Below are 27,084 nucleotides of genomic sequence, written 5' to 3'. Positions count from 1 at the left end.
AAAGGCTTTCGTTTGAAAGTGAAGCAAGCAGAGTCCAGACAGAAGGATGCTGGGCTGCCAAGGGCGGGAGAAGCCCTGACGTTACCAACACGAGGCTCCTTGAGGACTATACGTGACCCAAAACTAGGACGTCTACTGATCTGTGGGATTAACAAGGGTGGACTTCTCACTAGAATCACTGTTCTGAGGTTTACATCTCACAAATGGATCAACAGTTTAGTAAGGACAGCAAACCAGTGTTTCAGCGGCACACCATCTGCCTCAAAACAGCACCCAAGATTTCTCAAAAGAGATGCAGTACCCCTTAGTGCACCATATATAACAATGACGTGTGCAGGTTTGAGAATCTAACTGCCCGGTCTAAACCCCAGCTCTGCCACTTACTAGCCAGGTGGTATCAGGCAAGTTGCTTAATCTCTGACGGAATCAGTTTTCTCATCTGTGTTGTGGGATTGATGGTGTCCACACCTCATGGGTTTGCTATCTCACTTAACCCGCACATGCTTTACAAACTGTACCAGAAACTGGGTAAGCACACGTCTGTTTGAGGGCCTCGCATGCACAGAACTGGTTGACGACAACTACAGGCCCAGCAGAAGATGCAACATCAGAGCAATTAAATAAAAATTTCAAATATAAAGTGTCCATAAGACATGGATAGAGACTTATGCCAACAGTCAGCAGAAACCTATGCTCCAGAAGATCTGCAGACCAGTTCAGACAGACCCATACCCACTGAAGTTTTGAAAAAATTGGAGAGTGAATTCAGACAGCAGAAAGGGCTATCTTGTGAGCACAAGTCCTTCAAAAGCTACGAGCACAAAATCTGTCACAAACATTCACACCACCAGACGCCAGGTGAGTTTACTTTGTACGTCTGAGGACTGAATCCCACTCAGAAGTCCCAGGACAAAAGGCCTGAGGAGGGTGCCGAGCCTGGAAGCAGCTCGCATGGCGCCCCGAGGGTGGGGCAGGAAGCGGGGCACCCCTTGAATTGTGCTGAACCGTTAACCACGAACAAGCCTCTCACAACATTTTCTTATGTGGCCTGTTGCCAAAGTGACCGTAGCTGTCACTCAGATCTTAACTATGTCCAGGCTAACGAGGCTGGAAACCACGGAAAGAATTTCCAGTCTGGCCCTGCCGAGGACAGACTCCCACTCTCCATGGTAAGAGGGCGACCCGAGAGCTTGCATGCAGATAAGGGAATCAGTCAGAGACACAAAACTGGTTCAGTGTGAACCGGTCACTGTCAACAAAGGCAGGAAGACTGGGCCGGGTTACGTGACTGAAGAGACACAACACTGTACACAGCGTGTGAGCTTGATGGGGCTCAAGAAGATAAGTTATAAAGGGCATTCTTGGGGAACTGTAAAAATGGAATATATTGTTCACTGAGTGGTTATTATTTTTCTTAGTTTAACAGTGTGTGCTGTGGTTGGGTAGGAAGAAGTCATTTTTAGACAATGCACGCTGAAGTGTTTAGTAAAGAAGCCTGCTATTCACCATTTCTAATAGTTCAGCAAAATCTACAGAGCTCAGGAGAGAGAAAGTAGATGTGGCTGAATATTCACAATGGGTGGGTCTGCATGAAGACTGTATATTTATTTTATTACTTTTGCAATTTCTGTATAGCTTTGAAAATTTTCAGAATAAAAAGGTTTAAAAAAGGTAAAGTTAAAAAGTCCTGGCGTGATCCCCTGACCTCTGCAGCTTGTAAAGGGGAGATGGAGGGTCCAGAGAGGCCACTGCTCCTCACCTGGAAGGTGAAGCCATGAGGATGGGGAATGGGGCCCTATGCTGGGAAATTCACAGGCTGCCTCTTCCAGATGAAAACACAGCACTAACTGGGAAAAGGGGTTAAGGACGATCACGTAAACTGTCCAAACCAAGGCCCACGAGCTTATTAAAGCTCTACATTTATTGAGAAAGAAAAATCATCTCGATGCAAATGTGAAGGTTAACTAAAGGACAGCCATTTTTTATTACAACCAGGAAGAAAACCTACAGAAATATTTTTAAATAATACTATTTTTGTGACCATTGACTCTCTGGTCACCAAGTCATTAATCTAGCAAAGGCCAAGTAATTAACATAATATAAGAATAAGGGGTATTGGCAGCTTTAATCATGACTTCCGTGTCTTCCTCAAGACTGGGCTCTGGATCGGGGAAAGAAAGGAATGTAATGGAACTGTTCTCTCTGCCTTGATTTATCACCACTCCCCTTTGGGCTCTGGGTGGAACAGAGCAGCAAGACTGTTACAGGACAGGAAGGGGGTGGGCAGGGCGGGGCAGGCTGCTGAGGAGGAGAGTTCAAGAAAGAAAGGCCTGAATGTCTCCCAGCCTTGAAAATGACCCAGGAGAAGCCCGACTTCACCCAACGACCTCAGTGCTTGACTGTATGTTTGTGGCTTTCAAGGATCCTCCCAATTTATCCTTCAACAAAATCCCAGCATGTATTTATTGTCAACAGACTTAAGAAGCCACATGATAATCACTCCTCCTCTTGCAAAGGAGTGTGAACAGGAGATTTATTTACATTCTGTGTCTGTTCATTTCTAATACAGCCAAGAAGAATGTGAGCATACCTTTAACACTCTAGTTCTAGAGCATTTAAACCATGCGCTGGTGCTAATTAAGTTCTGTCACAAAGTGCATGTGAAATTTGCTGTACCAACTGTTGCAAAGTCAATACAAATATAAATATTTACTTTTAAAAAAACAAAACAAGAACCAGGGCCCAGGCATTCACATCACCACAACGCCTACCTTCAGGAATGGTGAACGCATCTCTCAAGCCTGCAGAGGAGACCCCTCAACCATGACCACTCAGTGAGGGGTGTTATGGAGTGAGCTGCTTTCGCAGGAATTTCTACTGATTTGGGCTTTTCCAGTGCATCCCTGAGAATCTGACGATTAGGATTACAGAGGGGGTAGTATATTTAAATGAGGTCATAATCATGGAATCTAGGAAGAACTCAAAGATTTCAGGAAACCATTTCTCTTAAAATACTTATATTTTACATAATTCTCCAGTGTTTTCACACACTCCCTCTTATCATTTAATCCTCCACAGAAACCCCAGGAGATGGGGGAGGTGGGTATTCCATCCTCATTGTACAGATAAGGGAAGAGGCTCAGACAGCGGGGCTTTGAACTGGTTTTTTGTTTATTTTACCCTGAGACTAAAGTTTGTTCCACATCACTTCTTCACCATGAAACAGAACTTCCTCTGTTACCACCCAGATGCAACAGATATTCACCTTTCTGAGAACAAAGAACTTGAGGCTTCTAACAACTCCCCAGACAAAGCAAGAACTTCATCTCCCACGTCCCTCTCCCCACCCAACAAAAAGCAGCCATCAATAAGGCACTTCTCCAGTGGAGGCATTAGACTCATCGACGAGAAGATGCTTTCTGGAATGCGTGTGTTTGTTTTCTTTTGAGTCTCTAAGAGCTTTGACATGCCAACTGCTTATCATTCAAAGCCAATGTTATCTGCCTAGCAGGGCCTATGCACACACAGACAAAGACACCAGCGTTTATTCTGGAAGTCGCTAAGTTCCCACCTGTTTCTCTGGCTGTGCATGTACAATTCACTGATCCCAAGTCTTTCCTAAGCTGAAGGCCACAGCTGTAACAACGCCATCCCGCACCCGTAAATGCAGCTTTTGCTCCACATGTCTAAAGGGCAACACAGAATGTTCAGGCTCTGGACCGACTGCCAGGGCAGACCCCAGCTTACATGGGCCACCTGTGCTGAACACTTTGAGGTCGGAAAAACTCCCAGGCACAACTCCTCAGCTACATCAAACTGTGTAATCAGCTCGCATCTCAGGCCAGCTCCTGTCAGAAACCGTGGGTTACGAAACGCCTGTTTCTGAAGAAGCATGAGGAAATGCAGCTGTTCATCAGCCACCTGAGTTTGCTCACCCATTAAAGCACATCTTATCTTGATCTTTGTTCGTTTGTGTGTATCCAATTAACAATTTATGCCCCGCCAATTTCACAAGGATAGGCAGCTTGCTGGCACCGCACTCTGCTCACTGGCAAACTATTCTCAGGAAAGAGTGGACCAGACACCACATCCGAAGGCCGAGAATAGACTTCATGCCCACAAATGAAAGATGCAAGTGAGGCTCCTGAAAGGCGCTGACTTTTCCGTGGGCTATGACACAGGAACCTTGGTGAAAAGTCCAAATAATTATAAGGAGCCATCCCAGAGACACCTTCTCACGACGGGTCAGTGTAGCCCTGGCGCACCTCCCATCTGCTGGGCCAATCACAGCTCTGCACCCCTCGCGTGCAGGACACGGCGGCCAGCCTTTATGCTGCCCAATAGTGTCCCTCTATTTACCTCAGGTGAGTTTAAGAAATTTGCAACAGGGACTTTATTCAGGCTGTCCCCTACTTCAGTTGACCACACTTGGTCAAATGGTTGGGCTGAAACAATGAGGCAGATTCTTAAGGGAGGATGGGCCACGGGATTTGCTAGGGTTTTCTCATTGCTCGACAAGTCAGCAATGCTCAGCCACAGAATTACTAAGAGGGCAATACCTGAGACATGCCCAGCCCTCACCCAGAATTAGACCAACGATAATGTCTGTTCAAGCTGCCCTCTCCACTTACCACACAGGTGAGCGGGCCTGAGGGGGATGACAAAGGCCCCGTGGGAGACGTGGGGAGCAGCAGGCTTAACCACGGCTTTTGCATTTGGGTGGAAGGGGAAGAAAAGGAGTGGAGGATGTGGTCGGTGTCATATATGGACAGTCATATATGGACGACCTCTACCTAATGGAGATAAACTGTGGTAGAAGAGAGCCAGGCCTGGAATTTATCCTCTTTCCATTAAAATGCAGGAAGATTTTTAAACATTTCTCCTATAGGCATGAGAGGGATTCAGAGAAATCTTGTTGCAGGCATTTTATACAGTGTTTCTGCCTTTTTGTGGATTTTTTTTTTTTAATCATGTAAGATGTAACCCACAGTGTGAGTTTACTCATTCCCAAATAATTCTTTTGCTCAGCTTATACAGTCCTGATGAGGGCCCCCCAGAGTTAAGCAGAACAACAGCAGACTAGGTCGGCAGCATCACTGTGTTTCTTATAAGCATCTCTCTGGCTGACCTGAAGCAGAATTATCCAGGGTAATCTGTTAAAATTGCAAACTCTTGAGCCCCAGCCAGAATGGGTATCTCTAGGTGTGAGTTCAGGTGTCTGCATTTCCCACAATACCGCAGCCAACTCTGACGCACACCATGAAAAACAAAACCTCTTCAGTGAAATACAACGTACCTAAAGGAGACTGCACCTCCTATAGCTCACTGCATTAACAAACTGAACAGAGTTGTGCCCCCGTCCATGCCTCCTCCCCTATCGTGGATTCCCTCACACAGTCGTGTGTAAACATAAATCATTCATGATCAGGGCTGTGTAGTATTCCCTCGTGTGAGGCAAACCAGACTGAGAGCCACTGCGGCCCAGCATGAAGCATAAACAGAGCTTATCCCCCCTTGGATATGCCACATCTTATATCTGAAGTCACCTGCTCAGTTTTTTACCAGGAGGCTAAACTTTGCCAGGAACTACAGACTCCTACTGTGGCTGAAGTCAGAGGCTGGTCTGGAGTGCAGATGGGCCAGCACGGGAGCTCAGCTTTCAACTTGAAAGAGGCTCCTCCAGGGTGGTCTGATAACCGAGAGGCATTGCGAGCATCTGACGCAGGTTTTTCAGCTCTGCCTCCTGCGAGTTCAGAGTCTAATCCTTTCCCAACCGCTGCCTTTGCCAAGAGTCGATTTGGAGGCAGCATCAGCACTGAGGTTATGCTTCCCTGGGGCCAGACCACTGAGGTCAAACTGTGGTCCCGTCACTCCCTACGTGACCCTGGGCACCCTGGTTAACTCTTTGGAGCCTCCGTTTCCTCACGTGTAAAATAAGGCTTGTAACTGCACCTCAGGGTTGTCATAAGGAGTAAATGAGCTAACATCCAAGAGCGCTTAGAACGAGGTTGGCACAAAGCAAGCAGATGTACGTGCCTGATGGATGAACCGATGTTTCTAAATCCATCGGTGTCACCAGACACCAAAGGACCACCCGCGTCTAACGTCAAAGAAGACAGGAACTCAGGGGCTTCTGGGTGGATTCGCCCCGACTGGCTCCCACTCCACCCCCTTTAAAGAATCACCTACTGAGGCTCGTCCATGTGCTGCCCATGCTTCTCCACACGGCACTCTCTCTCAAGTGCTGAGGACGGAGACCTGCTTCACGAGGCGGCTGGGGTGGGCTGGGCTGGGGAGAACATTCCACAACATGGGGACCGTCGGGGGACCCCTTATTTCGGTTTTGCCTACGAGGAGCCCTGGAGCAGCCAACTGAGGCCCTCTGCTTTAGTAAAAGTCAGGGAGGGAGTCGTAGGCAGACTCTTCGTAAGTGTTAACAGGGATTTTATCAGCTTATTTTGGTTGCAGTTCCCAATTTTTACAAATCTCTAGGTAAGCATCTCTACCTTCCCCAAATCCTAATTCTTGTAGACCCATTAGTGTTGAACCAATGCTTTCCCATGTCTCAGCTCTTTGTATCTGCGTTCTTCTCAGGTGTACTAACAAGCAAAAAACCCTTAAAAAAAAAAAGAAATTCTCTGAAGAAACTCTTTTTTAAACCTAAAAGGTGTTAATTAACACACGGACATACTTTAATCGTCCACATTTAGTCACCTCTGGTAGCCAGAGTTAGTGGTAATGAAGCCAATCATTAATCCAGAGTTGGATTATTTTTAAATAGGGTATTATCACAAACTCATTTTTGACCCAGATGATGGATTAACAATTCTATTACATGACAACTAGAAATACCAAAGAACCCAGCCTCTGATTCACTCTGGCTTAGTTTCTGGTTCTTGCTCGGAAGCTGTGCCATGCCGTGCATTTGCGAAGTTTCACATATTTCCTAAGGTGCCACAGCACCCAGGATACCAGGGCAGCCGGGGGCTTATCTTTGTGCCTCTGTCCTCAGCTAGACCCACCACGACCCAAGTTACTCCACAGACCACAGGCTTCCTTCCCCATCACTTTACCTTTTCCCCTCTGGGCGTCCACTCCTAAGTGTCTTTTCATGGCTCTCTCTGCTTACAAAAGTCATACATGCTTTTAAAAAATCTGAACATTCAAAAATATATACTGTAGGATGTGGACTCTATCCACACACTACTTCATTCACAAAAATAGATTCCAGATGGATGCAGGTGCTAAATGTAAAAACTAAAACTATAAAAATATCGAAAAAAGTTTAGACTATATTTATGACCTTGGGGTAAAGAAGGGCCTTTTTAAATGAGACATAAAACATAAAAGCACAAAGACAAAGATTGATGAATACGACCTCATAAAAATTAAAAACTTCTGTAAGGCAAAAGATATTGAAAACAAAGTGTAAAAGCCAAGCCACAGAATGGGTGAAAATATTTGCCACGTATATAACAAAGAATATCTAAGAAGACGTACAAATAAGTGGAAAAATAGAGAAAGGGCATGAGGAAACATAAATGGCCAACGACACCTGACATAAGTGCCCTGGGGCAGCATTCCCATCTGCTCACTGCCATCTCCAGCATCTGGAGTGGCACCTCAATGTCTACTGTGAAACATGAAAACATGCTCATTCCGCTTTTCAATCATGAAAATGCAGTTTAAAATGGAGATTTTTTTTTTTTACCCATTGGATTGGAAAACATTCCAAGTATTGGTTAGGAAGTGGGGAAATGTACACACTCACGTGATGTCGGGATTGTAAATAATACATCTTCTTGTAGGGCAATTTGTCATATCTACCAAGCACAAAAATGCACGTTCCTTTAGACTTAGCAATGCCTATCTCGGGCAATTATTGAGCTCACATGCTGGTTCAAGGGTATCGATCGCAGCATTGTTTGAAATATCTGAAGTTGTAAATGAGCTAAATACTCATCAATATGGAAACAATTAAATAAACTGTGATAAAATCAGACCAGGAATAGTATGAGGCAGTTTACAACAATAAGGTATGTCTACATGTACCAACACCCAACACACAAAAGTGAAAAAGGCAACCTGCATAAGAATGCTTAGAGTGAGGCCCATAAAACAAACTATAGACATGTGTATATACATAATGCATAGAAAAGTTTAGATATGAAATTTTTTTCCTTCACAACATATTGTGAACATCTTCTGATGTGAAAACATAAAAATCTACCTCATTCTTTTATCAAGGTTGTATAATATTCCACTGACTGGGCATGGCACAATCTAATTAACTCCATGTTGATGAACGTTTGGGGTTTTTTTGGAACAGCTTTAATGAGCTACAATTCAAGTACCATACAATTTACCCATTTAAAGCGTACAATTCAATGGTTTTGGTATATTACATTATTAACTTTTAAAAGTTGTGTTAAAACATATATAACATAAAATTTGTCATTTTAACCATTTTAAGTATACAATTCAATGGCCTTAATTAGATGACTATATCATTTTCATTTTTTACTATTACAAATAATGCTGTAAATCTACATCCTAATACATACTTTGTGCAAATGAGTTTCTCTACAGGATAGAAAGCTCTCCTCTGCTGAGGGCCAATGATCAAGAGTGATACAGAGGAATATAGGTTGGTCTTCTCCTAAGATTCCTACAATATTGTTAAACATGAGTTTAAATTTCTTAAAGAGATAGGAGATTTTCCAAAGCAAATGCAAGAGTGGAAAAAGAAAAACCACTTATTTTTCTATGTTCATTCACATTATCAAGTATATAAATACAAGCCAACTAAAGCAAAGCATATTTGTTACCCAGTATCTGAGCACACATATGCTCGATCCCAATGGAATCGGTTATCTGGTGTCTGACAGCCTATCCTGAGTCTTTTTTGCCAAACATACCACAAGCAGTTGTACCCTGCAGAGAGAGACAGAGCCTTAATATTAGAGGAGTTCCTAATCTGGACTTCACAGTCTAATCAGAGGCTCACCTTGGGCAACTCACTTAATCCAACGGCCTCACGGATTCCTCTGTGAAACGGAGGGTCTGGCCTGGACGCTGTGACTCGGATGGCCCAGGTCACAAGGGGTGCTGGCAGGAGCGAGGTCATGGGGAACTCTGGTCTGTCTGCCAGCTACTTGCTCTGTGGCCTTGGGCGAGTCACTTCTCCACTGGCACGTCGGTCTCTAAAGCTGTCAACTGGCATTTACCTCATAGGGCGTTGTGAAGATTCAACAGAACAAGTACAAATACTGCCCCTCCTGTGCCTGACACCAAAGACGCCCGCAATGAACGGCAGCTTCAAGTGTTTTAAACCCCAAAACATGTATCAGTGCCACACTTCAGAGTTGCCAAATATCGCAGTGTGTATAACAGCAATAACAGCAGCATATCCTTCTATCGCATTATACGTGCCAATCACATTCTGAGGACTTAACACCATTAACTTATTTAACCCTCTCAACTGCCTCTGAGGTAGATACCATTATTTCCATTTCACCGAAGAGGAACTCGGCCCACAGAGGGGAAGAAATGTGTACAAGATGACAATTACTGAGGAGCAGAACCAGGATTTGAATAGGCAATCTGCACTCTTTAGGGTCTGTGATCTTAACCACTATCCAAGGGTCTTATCACTGTTTAGAAATGTCTGTGTAGTTACGAGTGTGGGTCTAAACATGGTATCTGCCCCTATTCTGACAGCTCCCCACTTTCAATACCCAATACCAAGATCTCTTCCTTACCAAGATTTTAAAAATTATGATTATTTTGCTAAACACTCAATTTTCACCCTATTGCCTAATTTAAAAACCTATTATTTAAATGACTGCCAGATGATAACTTGCTTTAAAGGGTGAATATTTATATATAAAGAGTGAATATAGGCAAAGGCATTATTAAACTCTCATTGGTCACTCACGACCTCTAAGATCATGCCGTGACACCTGTGAGTCTGAGACGTTTTGGAACTCCAATGCAGAGAGGTACCTTCCCATCGTGGGCAGCACTCATTCCACTAGGTTCCCCTATTTCCCCAGAGCTGCCACCTCAAAACTGAATGCTTTCTCATAGGACCACAGCTCATATGTCCCTCAGAGGAAATATAGTCCAGCCTCAGTGTCTGGCAGCCTGGGATTCTGTTAACGCAGCCAATGGAAAAGGTCATTTTGTTTTCCTTCCCTAATTTACTTCTATCTCCACCTCTAACACACAGGGAAAAGCTTTCCCCCTCTAGCGAGAGGGATCCGAGTGGCAAGGAATGACACAGTGACTTGCCTGACTCACCCAGCTCGTTCCCGGGACGCCCAGGAGGAGCTGAGACTGGTCAGAGCAGCTCAAGCGTCCCCATCTTGCACTGCCATCTTCCCCTCCCTGACATGAAGGATGCAGAGTGGGCTCTGTCCCACCCATTGCGTGGCTTGATGTCTTATGGATAGTCTTCCCCAGGGGTCCTGCAGCCTTAGCATCTAAGGCATCTCAGTCTGTGCTCACTGGGAAACCCAAAGCTCTTGATGGCCAGATTCTGCCCCTACGCTCCCCACCCTCCTGTTCCACCCTGTCCATCAATGGAGTCTGTCTAAGACTGAATCTCAGGTGTGAGGACGGAGCCCAGGCAAATCAGTAGAGGTGGGTAAGTGTTTCTGAGCATTTTGAGATATTTAGGGAGACTGATATGCCCAGAGCATAGCAAGGATGTAGGCGTGGGGAGGGTCAAGAGCAAGATCTTTTGGGGCCGGCCCGGTGGCGTAGCGGTTAAGTTCGCGTGCTCTGCTTTGGGCGCCTGGGGTTCACGGGTTCAGATCCCAGGTGTGGACTTATGCACTGCTCATCAAGCCATGCTGTGGCGGCGTGCCATATAAACTAGAGGAAGATGGGCATGGATGTTAGCTCAGGGCCAATCTTCCTCACACACTCAAAAAGAGGGAGATCTTTTGCTAACCTGACACACAGATGGTCAGCCAGGATATACAGAATATATTCAATGTTTTCCAACAGATATAATCTTGTTTTGACCTGTTTCAGAGGGCTCTGAACCTCTGTAAAGCGTCATGAATGCAGGTCCCACTAGAACACCACGTTCCAAAGGGCAGGGACCAATACCTCCGGGCACCCGCCCGCGAGTCCAGCACCCTGCCCTGCCTGTGGCACATCCTCAGTCTCCTCTTGCAAAGGTACCACAGACAGCGCAGTGCTTTCCACACTGCCCACCCGGTCGCGGAACCTTTGTTCCAACAAAATCTTCTGTGAGAATCCAATGTAAAAAGTTAAAGCCGAGTGGCTCTGGTTTATGGAAGAGGACCCCAACCTGTCTCTATCTCCATACCCACTGAAGCACCCCAAGTCACCTCGACAGAAGCCTCCAAGCCCTCGAGACCATCTGAAAACTGGAAGCACTGGGGCTTTGAATCCTGACAGACCTGGGTTTGAATCCCCAGCTCTGCCACCAACTAGCTGAGTTGATTCGGGCAAGTCACCTTCTCCCCAAGCCTCGGTGTCCCGTCTGTGAAAGAGAGAGGATGCTACCTCGTTCCCAGACTGATGTCAGGACTTAATGCATGAAAGCAGCGAGTTAGTCAGCATCCAATAAAGTATGCAACTTTATCACTAACCCTCAAATACCCGTCTTATTCCTTTTTTAACATATTTTCCCAGGGATGGAGAACAGAATGTCCTGAGGACACACAGTTCCCTTGGGACTACAAATACCGCAATTTCAGTGAAGAGTTACGTGAGTCAAAATATTTTCCCTATTCATCACTGTTCTTTGAACAATCTGCTTCCAGACAGAAAAACAAACTCCATAATGACGAAATACTTCTAAAACTTTGTATTTTCCAGTGAGCACAAACTAAGACACTCAGAAACATGAGAAATCACCATGAAATCTCTATCTTTGGCTGTATGTACAGGGTGGTCCGGTGTCCTCAGCACACAGGGCTCCGCCCTTCCCGTAGCATGACCCCACCACGACCCCACCATGACCCCCCCACGACCCCACCATGCCCCTCGGGGTCCGGTCTGCTTTCCATTCACTTTACCTGCATTCCTCTCCTCACCATCAGCCTGTAACATTCAAACTTCGTTCAGTATCGACCCCCCGATGAGCCTTCCTGGACTGTACCAAGCACCCGGGGGCCAGGCCTTTGGAAGTTCGCAGCCCCTGCCATGCTTTCCCACCAAGGTGCCGGTGCAAGGCCCCCAGGCCCAGTCCCTGAAGAGGAAGGCCCAGGTCTTGCTCTTCCTCGTGTCCTCCCACACAGGCTCTGGTCAACAACAGGAGCTCAATCAATACTCACTAAACCAACATACAAATGAATTAGTAAAAGACAAATCTGGGTCAAGGACCCAAATCTATCAGTTACCAACATATAATTCTGGACCACCAATTTCTTCATCTATGAAATTTGTTCTCAGCTCTAAAATGGAAGGTAAATAACTCATCACGGAGTTTCTATACGGCTCAGATGAGGGACACGTTGAAGGGCCCAGCACAGAACAGCTTCCTGACAGACAGCAGTCCATTTCCTTCACGTGCCCGTCCCCGCTGCTTCCAGTGAACAGCCTACTAGAGAATGAGACCAAGATTAAGTTCCCTCTCATTCCACCTGAAAATACAGATGGTTGTATTTCATAACAACAACATCCCCAAATTATTTTAAAATAGAAAGTATCTGTTTCTATCTTGTGCACTGTTGGTGGGGACATAAACTGGTGCAGCCACTATGGAAAACAGTATGGAGGCTCCTCAAAAAATTAAAAATAGAAATACCATATGATCCAGCAACCCCACTTCTGGGTATTTATCTGAGGAAAATGAAATTACTATCTCCAAGAGATATCTGCACCCCCATGTTCATTGCAGGGTTATTTACATTAGCCAAGATGGAAACAACCTGAGTGTCCATAGGTGGATGAATGGATGAAGAAAACATGATATATACATATATATACATATGTATATAGACATATATACATGTCTATATACATATGTATATATATGTATATAGACATATATACATATATATACATATGTATATAGACACACACACACAGTCATGCGTCACTTAATGATGGGGACACGTTCTGAGAAATGCATCCTTAGGCAATGTTGTCATTGTGCGAACATCATAGAGTGCACTTACACAAACCTAGATGGTACAGCCTACTACGTACCTAGGCTGTATGGTACTAATCTTATGGGACCACCATCATATATGTGGTCCATTGTTGACCAACACATTGTTATGTTGCATATGACGGTATATATAATGGACTATCATTATTCAGCCATAAAAAAGAAGGAAATCCTGCCATTTACAACATGGATGGACGTTGAGGGCATTAGGCTAAGTGAAATAAGTCAGACAGAGAAAGACAAATACTGTATGATCTCACTTACATATGGAATCTAAAAAAGCTGAACTCATAGAAACAGAGTAGATGGTGGTCGCCAGGAACTGAGGGATGGGGGAAATGGGAAGACGTTGGTCAGAGCGTACAAACTCCCAGTTATAAGATGAATAAGTTCTGAGGATCTAATGTATAGCAGAGTGGCTACAGTTAACAATACTGTATTACACACTGAAAGTTGCTAAAAGAGATCTTTTTTCCCCTTCTCCCCAAAGCCCCAGTGCATGGTTGTATACCCTAGTTGTAAGCTGTTCTAGTTCTTCTATGTGAGCCACCACCATAGCATGGCAACTGACAGACGGGTGGTGTGGTTCCACGACCGGGAAACAAACTCGGGCCGCTGAAGCCGTGAAAGCGCCGAACTTTAACCACTAGACCATCAGGGCTGGCTCAAAAGAGCAGATCTTAAGTGTTACCACCACCACCACCACCACAACAAAATAGTAATCATGTGAGGTGAAGGACGTTAACTAATCTTATTACAGTAATCATTGTACAATGTGCATGTGCATGAAATCATCACGTTGCACACTTGAAACTTACACAATGTTAATATGCCAGTTATACCTCAATACAGCCGGAAAAAAAGTAAAATTTCTGTTCCTAAATAACTCTGGCATTTCTCTTTGAATTCTAGATTTAATTAATATTTATCAGTTTCTGTATAAGTTTGGCATACACAGAATTTGTCTCCAAAACTGCTGGTTAAAAAATCTATGCTCTGTGAGGGCAAAAAGAAAAGACACTATGTGTAATACACTATTGAAATGTTTCTAATACATTCTATTGGTAAAAATAAATTATCTTTAAGGTTTAAGCGAACAATCTGATCCAATTACAGTATTTAAATTAGAATTCTACACATTGGTAGTTCTTAGGAACTGTTATTATTTTTACAGATTTAATATCACATTTTCTTGGTGCTCTGGTTTACTCACCCTGGTGTTTGTATTTTCCGTTTTTTTTTCATTCCAGAAATGGGTGTTCCACCATATTTCTTAAAGGGAATCGTTATTGTAATACAAAATGACTTGTAAAACTATCAGAAACTTTCCAATCAAGAGCACACATCTGTCATTTTCCTATCGGGCATGAATCCCTAGGATGATTACGACTCCCCTTGGATGAAGTAAGAGGTGTCTAATGAGGTGTACAAGGTCTCCCACGACCTGCCCACCCTGCCTCCTCTCTCCCCTTCTCTCTCTCCAGCCACAAGGAACTTCTGTGGTTTCTCAAGGTCACTATGCTCCTTCACTACCAGGCCTCTGAATGCGCTGTTTACTGCCTTCCTTCCCCCTTCCACCCGGCTGACTTCTCTTGATCCTTCAGGTCTCGGCCACGGTGAGTCCCCCGCTGCATGCTCCCACAGGGCTGATTACATTTGTATTTACTGATGTCTCTTCCATCCCACCTATCCCTCAGACTGTCGCCTTCATCAGGGCAGGACCACGTCTAACTTCTTTACCTCTATATTCCTGTGCTAGCACATGCCACAAACTATATTAGGCATTCCATAAATGTTTGCTGAACAAATTGAATGAACCGTCTGGAGAACAATGGAATTTAACTAACCAGACTTGAGGACACATCACTTTACAGCTCTTAGTTTTCACTTACAGCAGCAATTCAGTGTGGTCAACCATGACCTCAGCCAAGAAAGAGTTAACACAGCTGGTCTGTTTTACTCACTTCTTGTTTATCTCTGAGAACACCTGCAGTCACGGTACTGACCCTGAACCAAACTCTGAGCGCTAAACTTCTGAAATGTTCACTAATTGATGATGTTATTTTGTACCTCCCAGTCAGTGGGTCAGGACATACCAAGCTGAAAGCAATGTTTAAAGTAAACATGAAGACTCACGACGTGCTCCTGGTACCCAGTGTGGGTCTGCACCCACAGAGCTCTGTGCCCAGCTCCCTGGAAGAAGTCTGGACCGCCAGGACTCCAGCCGGCTTCCCTGGGCAGAGGTACAGTTCACAGCGGAGAGAAGCACGCACCTGTGGGATCCTCAGAGCGGGAGGACAAGCCTGCACTGACCTCTAGTTGGCCTGTGTCTATTGTTATCCTGCCGTTCCCGCACTGCATCCTTTGCTAATAAGTCCTAGCTGTGAGCACGACTTTATGTTGAGTCATGAGTCCTGCCAGCAATTCCCTAGGTGGTCCTGGGACCCCGGAACAGCCTCCTTCTGGAAGTGCCGTTCTTCCTTGATGTCTGTGACACCATTCTTTGCTCTCCTCCCACCTCATGGCTGATTTTCTGCCCATCTCTTTTGCTGGCTTCTCTCTCTACCAGACTCCACATGTTGGAGGGTCCTACGGCTCTGTGCTGGCCTCTTCTTCACCTCCTCTCTCATTCGATTATTTTATTAGTCCCATGGGTTTCAATACCATCTGTACGTTGATGGCTCTCAAGTTTCTTTCCATAGTCAAACCTCTTCCCTGAACTCCACATACACACCCAGCTGTCGACTGGATATCTCACTGGATGTCCACCAAGGATTTCAAACTTATACAAAACTGCCTAAATCAGAGCTCTTGATTTCACCCCAAACTTGTCCTCTTCTAGGTTCTCCCATCTTGGTAAATAACTCCTCATACACTCAGTTGCCCAAGCATAAAATCTAAAGGTCATCTTGGATTTTTAATTTCTTCCTGACCTCTGCCCACTCTCCTTCCAATCCACTAGTAAATACTGTCAGTTTTATTTCCAAAACAAATCTCTAATCCCTCCACTTCTCCCCATTTCTAATATAGTCCTGCGCGGCATAACGATGTTTCAGTCAACAATGGACCACATATGCGATGGAGGTCCCATCAGATTAGTACCATATGGCCAAGGTGTGTAGTAGGCTGTACCATCTAGGTCTGTGTAAGTGCACTCTATGATGTTAACACAACTATGAAATCACCTGACGATGCATTTCTCAAAATGTGTCCCCATTGTTAAGCAATGCAGGACTGTACAGCATCTTAATCCAAATCACCATTGGCAACATCTGCCTGGATTATCATAGTTGGATTATTTTCCCTGCTTCCATACTTGCCCCTTTTGAATTAATTCATTATTCAGTAGCCAAAGTTATCTTTTTTCAAACCTACATCAGATTACATCATTCTTCTTAACACCTTTCAATGGTTTCCCATTATTCTCAGAACAGAATTCAAATTATCCATGTTTGAATTGTCCTATGAGGCCTCTGTGCACTGTCCCCTGCACATATCTCTACCTTCATCCAGTACCACTCTCCCCTTGCCCCTGTGCTCCTGCTCACTAGTCTTGTTTCTATTCTTAGAATACAATAGAACCCTTTCTGCCTCAGGGCCTTTGCACCTGCCACCTACCTCTGCACTCTGAACTAGTGTATGCTGTAGAGTCTGAAAACACATTTTGTACATTTAGAAGCACAGGTTCTTGAAACTCAAAAGATGACCAAGTCCAACTAAACGTTTGTTAAGGCTAGAATGTGGTATTTCCACATTGAGAAAGGAACTCACCAGTAACAAACGACAGACCAGGTAGGCCTGTCTCTAGGTTATCACTAGTACAGTAATACTATTCATCTGAGTGCCTAAGAGGAACAGAAAAAACCAAAATGTGTTCCCCAATTGAGCAACCTTTGTCTGAAATTTAACTCCACGTTCATCTGGTATTATTGTTAAGGTGTCAATAAATCTTTATAATTAAAAAATAATGGGAAAACTCCTGTGAAATTGCCACATGTTAAATGACCTGTGCTCCCCACTTGTCCCCAGGAGTCTACACTTCACGAGAGTACCCCCCGTAAAAGAATGTTAATGGGTGGGCTCCACTGAGTTACCAACAATGGGCAAAGGAATGGATATTTAATAGGGACTAAAAATTAAAGTGAAGACACCTTCAACAGTCCATCCACCTGGGTATTTCCCAAACCGGTGCCTTTCTGAGCCACTCACAGAAAGAATAATTACACATGTCGGCTGCCTTCACCTTAAATCTGTACGACATTCCTGAGCACAGAGGGAAAAAAGACACTTAAAGTTGAGGGGTTTCAAATCTCTGCTTAACTTTTTTGGGAGGATGGGGGAAGGCTTCACCACATGATCCTTTTCTCTCACTTTTCACCTTCTCCAACAGACACTTGAGTTATTCTTGCACTGTTCAAATAAAACTGGGGATATTTACTTAAACTCTTCATGGAGGGGTGTGTAGCTCCCATATTTACTCTCCTCTTAATACGTGTTTAGGTATTGTTGGGGGGGGCACGGGGAGGGGGGACAGAACCACTTTACGCGCCTCAGTGAATAATTCAACTACGCTCTTTACCGCCTGAAGGACACTAACTTCCCCCTGCCTCCTCCCACACTCCAGGGACTTACCCTGAGCTGGGGCATCATGAGGCCCTGCAACTCCGCCTCTCCGAGTCATCACCCTACTTACCATACAATAGTTTTAGCAAAAAAGGTTATATTGTAAGAAAACAATTTCATTTTCTTGAGAGACTGAAGTACTTACTATATACAATGTAAGTAACTATATAACGTTATATACATAGTTACATATATGTGACTATATAAAAGTATATACAAAATATACACCCTGTATACTTATACAACACACTAACATACTCTACAGTATACTGTACACAAGTGTATTCACACTCCTGTTTCATCTACTGTGCATGGAAAAACTCCCGCTTTGACCCTAGAGCGCCTATCGCAGAAAAGAAGCACAGCACATGTTCGAGCCCAGGACACAAAGATGAGCAAAGCCTCTCCCTGCCCTCCAGCTGTAACACAGATAGAGCTACTGCATGCTCTGGAAGAGGAGCACAGGGAGATTCTAACTCTGCCCAGGGGACTAGAAAAAGCTTCCAGGAGGAGGTAACATTTTGAACTAAGCCTCAATTAACTGAATAAACGATCAAATGGTCTCTAACATCCATTCCTGCTCTACAAATGTGACATTGTGCTCAATTTCACCTGAGTGTCCTCATAATACACCTATGCACTTTGTCGGAAAGGCATTAGGCACGCATTTGGATAACCGTCAGTTCACGTGACTTCAGCTGTGCTCCCTAAGTATGGTTCTCGTTTCCTCAGAGAGGTTCCTCTCAGAGAAATTAAAAAACTGGGAAAGCAATTAATTGAAAGCTCTTTATTTAAAACAATGGAAGGGTTACTGAGCTGGTTCCTACTACTGAACTCTGAGAGGGCAAACCCTCCCAATACGTAAGCACTATCGTTAATGCCTGTTACCCCACCAGGAAGGCCGTTATCTTCAGCTCCGGGTAAGTTCATAATAAGTCTGCGGGGCAGTCTGAAGCTGACTTGTTTGAAGTTGGTGGCACTTTCTGACGCAGAGGACACTAAGCCCTCTAGTTGACCTTGACGACGCTATGTACGTGAAAGGGCACAGACCAGAAAATCTGTACTTTAATTTAAACATCTGACATGCAGCAACGCTCACAAAACAGAGGTGACAAACATTTTTAATGGGCAACTCGTGTCTGTCTTATTTTAACACAAACTCAAATTAGGACTTCCTGATCTCTCAGCAAACTACTAACTGCATGACACTGAGCCGCCGCGGAGCTGGGAAGAATACCAGTGGTTTTCAGTCACTAGATAGGAAGATCTGACTTAATCTCCCTTCCCTAACCCAAACGCATATTGGTATTCGATACAATCTTTTTAAAACCTTTTACTTTAAGATTCTTTTTATCTTACTTTCTTACTCTGTGCTCTCAGAGAAAGGGACATGCTAAGTACACAAACTGACAGGAGGAAACAGGGCTAATGGCAGTTATCGCCTCTCAACTCCAGATTCTGCTGTCACCAGTGTTACCTCCAGACACACTTGTTCACTGATTAAGAACAGAAACCAAACACCTTTTGGCTGCTGGCTACATAAACTTGAAGCCGGTCCTTATCAGCGCCATGTCTGTGATTTTAGACCAGTTGTTCCTAACTCTCTCAGTCCATGCCTCTTGTCTCATATCCAGTATTTTGCAACCCCTCCTTTACCACGCTGTCATAAAATTCACAGAAAATATAACATATTTACATACACAATTTCAAAAAGATCAATGTAACGTTCAAACTGCATATAAAAGAGAAAAAAGGAAAGTGATTTATAATAAAATCCACTATCGGTTTGTAAATACTTGGGCACGCTCCTCTAGAAGACATACTGAGAATTCAGCTGCTCGTACTCACCCTTGAGAGATAGCACAAAAGCAGGCTGATTCAGCTGTGTGGGAACGGGGGCCAGGATTTTATGAACACGAAACTTCTCTCAATCAAGTTCAGAGAAAGACAAAACAGAATTTTGCCTCAATTTACCTATAGTTGCATTCCTGGAAAGTTCAGTATATATTAAAATTGTGGGAAAAGGTATTTTGCGTTTGTACATAAAACAGTCTGATTTTAGGCTCAGATCACCGTGACGTGGCCTTTCACCTATGGAGGGCCTGGGAAGTGCGGGGACAACTTTTCACTATGTGTGACGATTCTGTGCATCACTGATGAGATCAGGAGGAGGCATCAGGAGGGCCCCCCCAGGACTTAGGAGTTATGGCCTAAATCTCCCCTCAATTTCCAAAACTCCCCCGAGGGGGCGGTACTGCTCTGAACGAGAACCACTGTTCTGACTCCTGAGTGGGCAGGTGGGTGTGCCCTAAGTGTGCAAACCAGCATCTCAGCCTTCTCCTTCTGCCTCATCATCAGAGTTCTGGCATACAGAAAAAAAAATTTAGGTCTATTCCAAAAGATGGAATTCAAGCTGCTTTGGATGAAACTGTGAATACCAAAAAGGAATCAAGGAATTCCACAGATCACTCAGCACATAAAAACACTTAATACAGACCTTTTCTGGAATGACAGAGGATGCCGGTCAACTTTTTCAGAATCACAGGGGTCAGGGGCAGGAGGGGTGGGCGAAGGGGGAAGGGACGAGAACAGAAAGGTAACTGGAGAAACTTCTCTACAGCAAAGAGGTGTGTAGGTCCACTATTCGACACAAGACAGACTGGTTCCAGTCACCCCTCTGTCATTCACTAACCAGGGACAGCTCACTTAATCTCAACTCTTCACATGTACATTCGGGGATGATAATGGTATTTCATACCATTGTTAGAATGATGAAGTGAAATGTATATGTAAAGTGCCAGGCAAATAGTAAAACTCACATGATGTTGCCGGTCATTATTATTTTTTAAAAGTTTCACATGCCACTTGCTCCTAGAGTATTGCTGTTTACACATATTTGAGATTTGGAATAAAATTGGTTACTAGATATAAGAAGCAGAGTAAAATTCTGTGTCACTTCTTGGGTATTCTCTGTCTCAATTTCCTCTTTTAAAATATTACACTACAAACATAGGGGAAATCTAAATCGTTTCCTTACAAGAAACAAAAGGCAGTGTCGTGAAGAAACTCGGAATGGTTATAAAACAAGGCTGATATCTGCAAGATGTTCCAGAAAAGGACTTGGCATTTCAAGTTAAAGAAGGAGAAAGGCTTCCTAAACCGATGTACTAACTTTAAATCACAAATGTGTATTATGGCCAAAATTCCTAGATTTTAGGGGTTTTATTGATATTTAGGCCTCGTTATGTCGATGTTTACATCACAAAGAACATTTTATTCAGGCAAACTGGCTTTACAATCACACTTGAGAAATAAACAGAGTGTGACAGAAAAGCAAATGTCGTGGCAAAATTTTATTCACAATGTTCTTTTCTGAGGGCAAATCCCAGCCCAAATCTGCCCAGTCAAGGGCAGTAGACAGTGAGAGATCTGTCTCTCTCTTTGGGGCAGGAATCTAAGCCAATTCCAGGGGGATTTTTGCGCATCTGAAATGGTATGAAGATTCCTGGCAGAATTCAATAAATCTGTTGAATGAATATGTGAAGGTGAGAGTACTTGGGGAAAAAGCAGAAGAAAGAAATTCTCCCTTATACTTTAAACACAACAATGAAAAATTGATACTACAGTAATCTTTCATTATTATTATTAGAACACAAGATAAGATCTACCCTCCTAACAAATTTTTAAGTATACAATACAGTACTGTCAACTGCAGGCACTATGCTATACAGCTGGTCTCTAGGATGTATTCATCTTGTATAACTGAAACTTTGTACCCTTTGACAAATACCGCAGTAATCTTTCAAACGACTAATGCCAGTACTGATTGATGACTCGTATAAGATTTAGAAGGGTTGTTTTTTTCTTAGCATACATTTCTCGTGAAATTATAAATCAATACAATCTTTCCGGAAGGCAACTTGGTTATATGTATCAAATACGTAAAACTGCTTAAGACTCAGTAATTCCCTTTTTGTTTTATGTAGCACTTACTATGTGCCAGGAATTATTCTAACAACCCAGGGTCACACTGCTACAAAGTAGGGGATCTAGAATTTGGACTTGGGCACTGCGGTTCCAAAGCCTGTGCTGACAACTTTTGCTGTCTTAGCTACGAAGATGTTCACTACAGCATTGTTTATAACAGGAAAAGTTCAGAAACAAACTAAATGTCCATCAACGGGGTGTAAGTTACACAAACAATAGTACATCCACTGACAAGATACAAAGCAGGCATTAAAAATCAAGTTTTAGAAATAACGTGTTTGCACAGACAAACAAGATATTTGGCTCAGTGGGAGGAGGGCAATGCACAAAACAGGGCACACAGTGATTCCAGTCTACTGAATGTTTCCTTTGGATGGTAAGATTTTAACTTTCTTCTTGGTGCTTTGTTTTATCCTCCAGATTTTCTAAATAAACTTGAATTCCTTTTGTGCTCAGAAAAAAATTACTAATGACAAATTTCTCTCTAGATCAGCACAGCCCAAACAAAATACAATGCAAGTCATATATGTCATTTAAAATGTTTTAGTAACCATAACCACATTAACAAAAGTAAAAAGAAATAGGTGAAATTAATTTAATGTATTTCTTATTTAACCTATATTGCTAAAATATTACCATTTCAACATGTAATCAATAGAAAAATACTATTAATGGAATATTTTACTTTTTTTGCATTAAGTCTTCCAAGGCATTTTTAGCACATCTCAGTTTGGTCTAGCCACATTTCAACTGCTCAGTGGCCAAGTGGCTAATGGCTACTCTACTGGACAACACAGCTACAGATCCCTGACAGATGCCATACTTTTAGATCAAATGTGCCCAAACCATGACTCTGAAACCCTCCACCAACAACCTCCCTCTCCATGTAATCAACCACATCTGTGTCCAGCTGCTTCCTTAAAGAGATGTGCTTGGCAGATATGTGGATCTGGGTTTGAATCCTCCAAGATTTCTCAGCTGTGTGATCTTCAGCAAGTTAATTAACTCCTCTGTGTCTCCTTTGACCTGTTCTTTAACAAGGATAATGCCTACTTTGAGTTGCTGAGATTGAAATAATGTATTGGAACACCTAATACATGGAATGCACTTGATAACAGAGATTTTTATTATCTATCCCTTCCCTTTGCAAGGTTCCTTATTCAGATAAAGTAAAGGTTAGACTTAGCAGGAGGCAAGACAAGATTCTTACAATAGAGATGGTAGGAAATCTCATTTAAAATGGTCTGAGAACTAATTTTTTGGGGTGTGGAGAGCCTAGCTGGGGAAATCCACAATAAATAAATTTTTATTTTAAAGGGGGCTCCTGAGGGCAGGGAACAAATGGCACACATCTTTGCTTGCTTCTCACGGCTTTTGCTCAGCAAATTTTCAATCCATTAAACAAACATAGAGATTACTGACTATGTGCCAGCCATCCTGCTTGACAAAGGAGGTTAGGAGGAAAAAGGAAAAGGGAGCTGCTCCCTTAACTGAATGGAGGAGTGAATGAACAAACCAATGAACATTGAACCTTTTCTGGTTTTTCTCAACTCAGGTGTCAGTTCTTTTTTTGAGTGGTTTCTCTTGTTTCACCTAAGATTTTCTTACTACGTCATTGGATAGTGGGGTTTCCTCCAAAATGCTCAACTGCATATGGTCAGTCTACACTGGCTGAATCTACGTGAAGGGCATGTGTATGCTCAACTTTTGTGTGTTTCAAACATTTCAAAATAAAAAGCTGAAAAGAATCACCAATTATAATAGAAGGTAATTATCATGACATGTATCAATGGGTTTACAGCATCACTGTTTCTAACAGAAATCATCAGAAACTATACAGGGGCCGGCCCGGTGGTGTACTGGTTAAGTTCTTGTGCTCTGCTTCAGTGGCCAGGGATTCACATGTTTGGATCCCGGGTGCGGATCTAGGCACTGCTCATCAAGCCATGCTGTGGCAGTGTCCCACATATAAAATAGAGGAAGATGGGCACAGGTGTTAGCTCAGGGCCAATCTTCCTCAGGAAAAAGAGGAGGATTAGCCACAGAGGTTAGCTCAGGGCTGATCTTCCTCACCAAAAAAAAGAAGAAAGAAACTATACAGATGCCCCAAAGAGGTGAATGACTATGAAAATTCACATCATCAAGGTGGTAAAATACCATATAGTAACCAATCCACATCTGCAGACTTGGTCAATGAATGGAAATAAGGAATGAAATAATGCGAATTGGGGAAAAACGCAGAATAGAATCCATGTTTACAGCAATGTAAATATATATGTGATATGCATTTACAAAAACTGAAAATACATTTGGTGAGGTAGGAATATTACTTTCCCTTCTGGGTAGGCTGCCCACGTTCACAATAAAAAAAGAAAAATAAATAACACATGGTAAACCCTGTTTGCCAGGGAAGCTTACCTTATACCAGAGGGCAGGTCGGCGAGGCCTGTCTGGTGAAAAGAGCGCCATCAGAGGAGCACCGTCTTCCATGCCTATGCTAGCCTGCAGGGATGGTGTGTAACCAACGCCTCGTCACTAGTGCACAGTTGAACCTAACACTTGGAACCTAGTAGCAGATTTGGGATTTTTTTCCTAGTCTGAGTAATTATTCAGAACATACTCAACACAAACATTTGACCACTAGTGTCAGATTTTATTTTTACATGATAACTCCTCAGTTCTTTAACTAACCACAAGAGTGCATACAAGGTAAAAAAATGAAGCCTGCTGGCTTTATTATTGTGGTCTGATATCATGCAGGAGAGATCAAAATACCTGGCTCACATTAAGAAAGAGAGTGCCCAACTTCCTTTCACAAGCGCTTTGTGCTTGAAAAAAATAAAAACTTACCAAATCACTTAGTACTTAAAATTAACAACATCCTCCTCATCTTGTGGTTTAAGTGATGACTGAACAACTCAAGCTAGTTGTGTTCTATGTTTCCTTTATTAATATAATTAGTTTCTTAGATCTTTTTAAATTGCTCTTCTCTAGCCCTACAGGGAAATGATTTCAAAAGGCTGAATCCAAATGCTGATTCAAGATATGATTTCTCCTACATCCAACCTCTATAATTTTGGATTATAGAGCAATATAGAGTAATTCTGGCATCAACTCTTTGGCAATGTTGCCTAAACACAAAGGTACCATTACACACACAGGCCAGGATTTTTATTTTGCACTGCACATAAGCAAATTCATGTAATACTACTTTTTTAATATAAAAACCATAACCTTAATCTTGTCGGGAAAATGATTAAGAATATGGTAATTAAGAGACTCCTGATTGGCTCAAAAGTTCAGAGCTAAAATCCAGGTAGAGTTTGAACACACCTTATAAGGAGTTGAGATCCAAATTGCATAAACTTGACAAAACTTTTGATTTAAGCATTAAGTTTTCTGGTAAGCTCTTTGGGGGTAACAATATAATAAAAGAGGACTGAAAAATAATACTATCTGATAAAATTATCTGTCTTGTCCCCAAAATGTCTAAGCCTTGAAGTAGAGTGATCTGAGTCACAATCCTGGTGATAAAACTCACTATCTGGGTGATCCTGGGCAAAATTACTTAATTTCTCTACGATTCCCCATTTAGAAAAATAAGAATTACATAATATACAGTTATATATTTAAACTTAATATATAGTTTCTAAATTAAAACAATAAAGCAATTAAACGATAAATGTGAAAATGCTAGGAGCAGTAGCAATCACTGCTAACATATGTATCTTCCAGCAACTGTCTTATTCAAATAGATAATTTTAAAACCCGCCTTTAATTAGTATCAGAGCCACTTTTTTGCCTAACTTTAAGCTGCAGGGCTAATTATACATGACACAAATCTTACCAACAGGACTGTACTGTTTAAGATTAAAAGAAACTTGTAGGAATGATAGTTTTGCATAACGAAGCCTTATGGCTAATTATACATGACATAGAAATCTCACCATCAGAACAGCACTGTTTTAGTTTAAAAGAGACTTGAAATGATACTAACATTCCGAGTCGTATTTAAAGAAGCCAACGAGAAGGGAAACCTGAGATGGATAAACGGACTTCCTTGGCAGAAGTTCATCCAGAAAAGGAACTGAAACACACATCCCGGGCAAGCCAGGTCTGCAAGACGCAAAATGACAGGACGGCACGAAGGCGCAGGACTCAGCGACGCCGGGCGACCGCGGAGACGGCAGCAGAACTGGGTGTCCCGGCCGCTCCCGGCCCAGAGGGAACAACTCGAGGACCGCCCGGCTCGGAGCCCGCGCAGCCCACCGCGGCGCCAGGGCGCGAGGGCGCGCGACGAGGGGGACGCGGACGCGGACGGGGACGGGGGGGGCCGCGCTCGCGCCGGCCCTACCTCTCACTGACTTCCCGATGCTGTGCAGGTGGGTGATGGAACTGTAGTTTCGGGCGACAGCCTTCAGAAACGCCTCCATCTCTGCCTGGTGGTGGTACCTGAAGTCCAGCGCGGCCACCAAGGGCAGCAGCAGCCCCAGCCAGAGGCGGGCGCGGTCCATGTTCCGGGACGGACGAGGTAAGAGCAGGCTGCGCGCAGGTCGGAGGGGCCGCCCCCGGCTCGGCCCCCGCCCCGGTCCCAGGTCTCCGGGACTGACCTCCCTGCCTCCCCGGAGGGAGAGCCGGCAGCGACACCTTCGGGAGCCGGCGCCCCGCTCCCCGCCGCCCAGCAGCTGTGCAGCGCCCCGCGCCCCGCAGCCTCACCCCGCCCGCCCCGCGCACCTCGCCGCCCGCGGGCCCGACCTTATATCCCGGCCAGGGGAGGCCCCGCCCCCGGCCCCGCCTCCGCCTGACTGACGTCCCGCCGGCCCACTCCGGCGCCGGGTCCCCTGGCGGGGCGGGCCGGGCGCGTCTGCCTCCCTCGCACCTGGGCCGGCGGGCGCCGCGCGGGGCAGGTGGGCGCGGGGGGGGGCGGGGAACGCGGGCGCCCGGCCTGCAAGTGCGTCCTCGCGGGGCCCGGGCTCCGGCCGCTGACCCGTAGGGGGCGCTCCGCGCGGGGCGCTCGTGTCTCCCGCCGCAGCAGCTGCGGGGGCCGCGGGGTCTCCGGCCGCAGCGAGCTCGCACCGGGCTGGACCCCGGAGCCTGGGATGCTCTTCCCGCCCTGCGGCCGGGGCCCGGGGCCGCAGCTCCCAGCCCTGCTCTGCATCGCGAGGGGCTTAGGAAAGAAGGACATGTGTCTACACGTTTTAATTGCCGTCAAGTGGGGAGTCTAGGAAAATTTCCAACAAATTTATATGGTGTATGAGATTTGACTAAATCAGAGTTAAATTTAAAAGTGGAAATCTCTCGGAAGAAAGCAGAGCCACTAG

At 44.2% G+C, this 27,084-nt stretch overlaps 1 protein-coding gene across 1 annotated transcript in view; it reads right to left on the bottom strand.

Moving 5' to 3' along the window:
* CPM (carboxypeptidase M) overlaps positions 1 to 26,418 on the bottom strand; it is a 68,825-nt gene extending 42,407 nt beyond the window's left edge. Inside the window, exon 1 of the mRNA XM_058557667.1 lies at positions 26,118 to 26,418. Coding sequence (XP_058413650.1) covers positions 26,118 to 26,277 — 160 coding nt within the window. The 5' untranslated portion in view covers positions 26,278 to 26,418. The remainder of the gene's footprint in view (positions 1 to 26,117) is intronic.
* Positions 26,419 to 27,084: the final 666 nt, after the last annotated feature.

The sequence above is a fragment of the Diceros bicornis genome, chromosome 17 (genome assembly GCF_020826845.1).
Source record: "Diceros bicornis minor isolate mBicDic1 chromosome 17, mDicBic1.mat.cur, whole genome shotgun sequence".
In the NCBI taxonomy this organism is placed as follows: domain Eukaryota; kingdom Metazoa; phylum Chordata; class Mammalia; order Perissodactyla; family Rhinocerotidae; genus Diceros; species Diceros bicornis.
Note: the sequence above shows the minus strand (reverse complement) of the source record. Positions and strands in the feature narration are given on the sequence as shown.